This window comes from Rattus norvegicus, chromosome 10 (assembly GCF_021556685.1).
Source record: "Rattus norvegicus strain SHRSP/BbbUtx chromosome 10, alternate assembly SHRSP_T2T, whole genome shotgun sequence".
In the NCBI taxonomy this organism is placed as follows: Eukaryota; Metazoa; Chordata; class Mammalia; order Rodentia; family Muridae; genus Rattus; species Rattus norvegicus.
The window spans coordinates 112062738-112068737 of record NC_141543.1 but is presented as its reverse complement, the minus strand read 5'-3'; the positions used below and the strand labels follow the sequence as shown (position 1 = coordinate 112068737).

The 6000-nt window shown below is 46.7% G+C and overlaps 1 protein-coding gene across 2 annotated transcripts in view; it reads left to right on the top strand.

The window, feature by feature from the left end:
* Positions 1-227: 227 nt before the first annotated feature.
* Positions 228-6000, top strand: part of Nploc4 (NPL4 homolog, ubiquitin recognition factor) — a 55527-nt gene continuing 49754 nt past the window's right edge. The window contains exons 1-2 of one of the 2 annotated variants that reach the window (XM_087569507.1): positions 228-416; positions 4770-4850. In XM_087569507.1, coding sequence (XP_087425633.1) covers positions 402-416; positions 4770-4850 — 96 coding nt within the window. In that variant the 5' untranslated portion in view covers positions 228-401. 2 annotated transcript variants of the gene reach the window in all.

The following is a 6000-nucleotide window of genomic DNA, read 5'->3' as shown; positions in this document are numbered from 1 at the left end:
GATGCTCGTCTCCTCTTGCAGCTTTTTTGTATCGTTCGAACTTTCAGGAATATGCCTTTCCTGTCCGTCTTCTTAATTTGAGGTCCTGGGTCCAGTATAGGAGGCAGGGTTAGACGCGCGCCTAGGAGGGGCGGGGCCGAGGTACGCGCGGCGCCGCCTGCGCATGCGCGCGGCCGTTGGCGGGGCCGGAACCTTGTTTCGTCTCTCTTCGCCTGGCGGAGTGCGTTGAGCGAAGCACCGGACGTCGGCGCTGGCGGAGCCGGGCGGCGAAGCTGGAGCGGCGGTGGCGGCGGCGGCGGGAGGCCGGGGCCGGGGCTGAGGCCGAGGCCGGGGCTGCGAGGCCCTTGGGGAGACAGGCGGCGGCAGCCCGGGGCCCGAGCCCGGAGGCAGGAGCGACCGCCATGGCCGAGAGCATCGTGAGTGCGGCGGTCGGGAGGGAGCGGGGCGCCGGGATGAGGCAGCAGATTTGCGGGCGTCCTGGGCGGGCCAGCGCTGGACGGTGCTCGGAGCCGGCGGCTTCTCCTCATTCGCCTTGGTTTTGAGGAGGTACCAGCCCTAGCCGAGCCCGGAGAGGCTGGTGGGAAGGGGGCCGAGCGGTCCGAGTGGAGCGGCCTTCTTCCTCCCTGCTGCCGCAGGTTGCTCTGAGGGACCTCGGCCTTCTCCCAGGCCCCGAAGCCGGGTGCGTCCTTCTCTCCTCCCCCATCCCAGCAGTGCCTCGTCATGATTTCACTCCGGAAGAGTCGACCGGAGAAGGGCATCATTAGGGGGAACCCCTTTTTCACAGAGGACGCGGCCATGGGGGCAATCCGAAAACTGGCGGGACTGGCTCTTCTTTGACATAGACAACTTGATGACTACCTGTTTAAAAGGAGTATAATAAAGAAGGCTGATTTCAGTTTGGCCTGTCAGTAGAGATTGTCACCCCCAACCCCATGGAATATGTCAGTAAAACAAGAGGAAAACCAGCCGGTGGTTAACTTGTGGGAGTTTCCAAAGTGATAAGAGTAAACAGACTGTCCTGACAGAATAATTATGGCCAACATTGAGGAATATTTGAGATTTCCGTGGAATCGGAATCATGTTGGTTGCTTTAAGCCTGGGACAGCTCTGCAATGGTTTCCTGCATTCGAGAACAATCACCTCTCTCTGGGTTCCTTGGATTTCCAGGGAAGTGTAGCTCTTGAGTTTTGTTTTGTTTCTTGAAACAGTCGTACTACTTCATCTCAGACTGTCCTTGTCATTGACATGCTCCCACCTCACCTACCTCATCGCAGACAAGGACTACTATTTCTGGCAGGTTAAGACTTAAGGCTTTTCTCTTAGGGCAGCCTCTCTTTCTTTACAGTTCCATTTAGGGGTCTTCCGTTCTCTCTGTATTTCCTATCCTGAATGCAGATGATGCAGAGAAACCTCAGAATGGCTGACTTTGTTTTAAACTAAAGTTTACCATCTCAGATGACTTGCTTAGACATAGGTGAGGTATCAGCAGGTAAATCTGCTTTTTAAACTTCCCACTTTAATGATCTTTGCTGAGGTTAAGCAGTTTGTTTCAGAGGCTGACCTGGGCATCAGTTGGTCTTCAGTTGACTTTCTCAGGCTGTAAGGAATTAATATACTCTTCAGAAGTTGATTTTAGAAGTTTTACTTTTAAGACATGTATTTTATGTAGATGGGCATTTTACCTTCATATATGTACATGTACCACACCTGATTGTTAAAGAAGGCCAGAGTAGTTTGGATCCTCAGGAACGTGTGGGTGCTGGGAATTGAACCCAGTTCCCCTGGAAGAGCAAGAAGTGCTATTTATGGATAAGCCATCTCACCAGCCCCTTTTTGAAAAAGTTATGTGTAGGGTATGTGCACATAAGTGCAGTTGTTTAGAAGCTAAAGGTTTTGGACACCCTGGAGCTGAAGTTACAGGCAGTTGTGAGTCACTCAGTTGTGGATGCTGGGAACTGAACTAGGATGCTCTGTAGGAGCAGTGAGTGAGTACTCTTACCTTCTGAGCCATCTCTCCATCCCTGTTTCTTCTGAATTCGAAGGGGGGGGGTCTTCAAAGAACTTCTGTAGGGATAATGTTAAAAATTCAACCATTCTTCCAAGAAAATTTCTATTTTTTTAGTCTTGATTTTTTTGTTTGTTTGTTTTTGTTTTTACTTTGTGACTCAGACTCGACTGTGTTGTTCAGGCTCGTCTAGCTCCAGTGCTCAGACTCTCCTCAGCTTCCCAGATAAGTGGGATTGCTGCTGCTGCTTCCACACGTTTGGCTTTTTTTTTTTTTTTTAATAGATATGTATTTTTGTTCTGTCTGCATGTATACCTGCATGTTGGAAGAGGGCATCAGATGCCAGTATAGACTGGTTGTGAGCCACCATGTGGTTGCTGGGAATTGAACTCAGGACCTCTTGAAGAGTAGCGAGTGTTCTTAACTGCTGAGCCTTCTCTCCAGCCCCACGTCTAACATTAAGAATCTGTGTTCTTCGTGTGGCCAAATCTGTCTATTCTGTATTCTCTTTTGTAGCCTGTCAGAGGTTAATCCAAAACCTTTCTCAGCACATGGTTGTTTCTTCTTCAATTCAGACTCCCATCAGGTACAGTGACTTTGCGCTTTAGAATTCTTTGGGAAGCAAGGCATTGTAGCATAGGCCTGTAATCCCAGAACTTAGGAACCTGGGCCAGGTTCCTAAAGGTTTGAAACTTGTCTGGTCTGCATCATGCGTACAACCAAACCAAAATCAGCCAACCAACAGATTTCTCTTGCTACTTCTTTCTCCTAGTACCAGGGTAAGTGATGGAATGAAGGAGCGTTTGTGGAGCCTTCCACAGAGAAGCAAGGTCTTAACTTTGACATGTTGCAGAGTTGAAGACAGATAAGAATGAAATATATATGAGGTGTTTTTCCTCGGCATCAAATCCCAAGTGAAGAAAAGAGTTCTAGAAATCAGTTCTCACTTATAGTTGCACTTACTACAGATGGGAGCTGGGTGAAGAAATGAGACACTGAGACAGATATGGTTCAGAAGCAAATGTGTGCACAACTTTATGCCTTTTTTCCAGAACAGAGTATTTAATGTTGAACATACTGGACAAAACCAAGTAAAACTCACTAAAAATTGAGAGGGGCGGTCATATCATTTTAGAAGAACCTGCATCGTTCTTAAAAAGAAGACAAAACTCAGTTAACTGTAAGCCATTATGGAGTTCCTCAGTGTGTTAGTAGAAGTCTTTGTTTAAAGTATTTTCTGTTTTTTTTTTTTTTTTTTCTTTTTTTCGGAGCTGGGGACCGAACCCAGGGCCTTGCGCTTGCTAGGCAAGCGCTCTACCACTGAGCTAAATCCCCAACCCCTAAAGTATTTTCTGTACAGTGCACCATTAGTGAGTGCTGGAGAAAGCACTACAACAGAGGTATTTTCTGAGGTATTTTGTATCTTTCCTTGCAGTCCTCAGGTGGCTGGGCAAAGCTGCCTGGTTTACAGGGCATGCCCTTTCATGCTTCTTTGCTAAAGCAGGGGCTCCAGCAGTGCCTGGCATGATGAATGATGTGTTCTCAGAAGCCAAGTCTCAAACGCCAAGTCCTAGAAAGTGGGCCTGTGTCTAGCATTCTTAGAGGCCAGTCAACATTTTTATCTTTGCTTGCCATGGAAATACATTTTGTTAAAACCCAGCGCCCCAAGAAAGCCTCTCCTTAGAGTTTACCATGATATTAAGGGCCTTTATTTTGTTTTATTTTAAAATTAATTTATTTTTTATGCATATATATGTGTGTGCCCCATAAGCATTCAGGGTCCTGTGGAACAGAAGTGGTTAGTGCATCCCATAGAACTAGAATTACAGACAGTTGAGAGCCTCTATGTACATGGTGGGAATTAAACCCATTTTTCTGCAAGAGCAGCTGTTGCTTTTAAGGACTGAACTATCTCTTTGGCCTTTTTAAGATGATTTCATGTGATGTCTTCTTGTGATCTTGAAGGGAAGTACATGAAGGCAGGCAAACACCTACATTTGTAAAATAAAAACCTTATCGTTGGGTGGTAGTGGCACACGTTCTGGGAGGCAGAGGCAGGTGCATTTGAGGCCAGTCTGGTTTATAGAGTGAGTTCTAGGACAGAGAAACCCTTGAAAAACAGTCCAAAAACCTTAACTTAAGATTGTCTCGTGCAGCTCTGGCTGCCTTCTTCAGATGTTCTCACCTGTGCTTGGGATTACATGTTCCCACCATAGTTAGCCTCGAAGTTGTGTGTTCCACATGAAATTACAGAGTTTGAATCAGAGTGGTACTCTAGACCGTCGTTCAAGTTTTGAAGCATCTTACATCTTGTTTCCCCTTCAAGAAATAATGAAATTGGGGATTGAAGGGAAAGATTGGGAGTGGAGAGGTGGCTTAGTGGGAAAGGGGTTGCTGTACAAGCATTGGGATGAGTTTGGATCCCAGCATGTGGAAAAAAGCCAGACAGAGAGGTGAATGTCTGAGACTCCATGGCAGAAGGTGCAGAGCAGTAGAGGAAGCTGCCCTACATTGACTGACAGCATGTGGGTGTGCATAAGTGAGCACGCCCGTGCTGCATACAGCCCTCCCGCGCGCGCGTGTGCGCGCGTGCACACACGCACGCGCACACACACACACAACATACATACATACCACAGAAAGCTGCAGAAGGGTGACTTCTACCTTTAGTTTCAACAGTCTAAGTGTGCAAGAGACCTCATGTAAGTCTTATAAAACCAATCCCTTACTAGGTACAGTAACCGTCTTTCTTGATTTACTGTAGATAATCCGTGTCCAATCCCCCGATGGAGTGAAGAGGATCACAGCAACAAAGAGAGAAACAGCCGCAACATTTCTGAAAAAGGTACTTGTTCTCTCCAGGGTTCCTGTCTCTGCCTTTTTCTGTTTCCTTTTTGACTCTCACCACCAGGCTGTCCCTCATAACTGCTTTTTCACTGTGTGATTGGACTGGATAGGGGCAGGGAGGTAGAGAGGGAAAGGAGACAGGCAGGTGGAGTCAGAAAGATAGACAGAGTATCACTATGTAAGCTGGCCTTGTGCTCTAAGTAACTCCTGCTTGAGCTTCCTGAGTGCCACTGGGGTTGTAAGTGTGAATCGCTATGCCGAGCTCTGGGTCAGGTGTTCAATCACAACTAATATGACCACAGGAGATGCTAAAGTACTTTGCAAGAGTAGTTTTTGAGAAGGAAAATTCCGAGTCGGGTGTGGTGTTAACACCTGTGGTCTTGTCTCAGGAGGCTGAGATGAGAAAGGATTAAGACCCCGTAGGCAGGGGTTGGGGATTTAGCTCAGCGGTAGAGCGCTTGCCTAGCAAGCTCAAGGCCCTGGGTTCAGTCCCCAGCTCCGAAAAAAAGAAAAAAAGAAAAAAAGAAAAAAAGAAAAAAAGAAAGACCCCGTAGGCAATGTAGTGAACTGCAGACCAGCTGGGTCCATGGAATAAGACCCTTTCCTGTGAATGCGCACGTGCATGTGCTCACGCACACAGCAAGGACCGTGTTTCAAATAACATTTGGAGAAAACTTGAGTTTGTCAAAGGGGAATTGTAATAAAAGCTTTCTTTAGAATGACCCATTCTATTTATTTATTTTTGTTTGGTTTTGTTTTGAGACAGGGTCTCTGTGTAGCCCTGGCTATCCTGGAACTCACTCTGTAGATCAGGCTGACCTCAAACTCACAGAGATCTGCCTGCCTCTGCCTCTCAAGTGCTGGGATTAAAGGTGTGTGCCACTACGTTCAGCTCATTCTTTTTATTAATTTTGAGATAGTGTCTCACTACTTAGTGCTGACTGGCTTGGAACTTGCTTAGTAGACCAGGCTGGCCTCACATCTGGTTTTTAATTCAGAAAGGTCTGTCTACCTCAGATTCCTGATTGGTTTATTTTTATTTTATGTATATGAGTATTTTGCTTGCTTGTATTCTGCATACTACATACATGCAATGTCAGTGATGACCAGAAGAGGGTGTTGGATTCTTCTGAACTGAAGTTACAGGT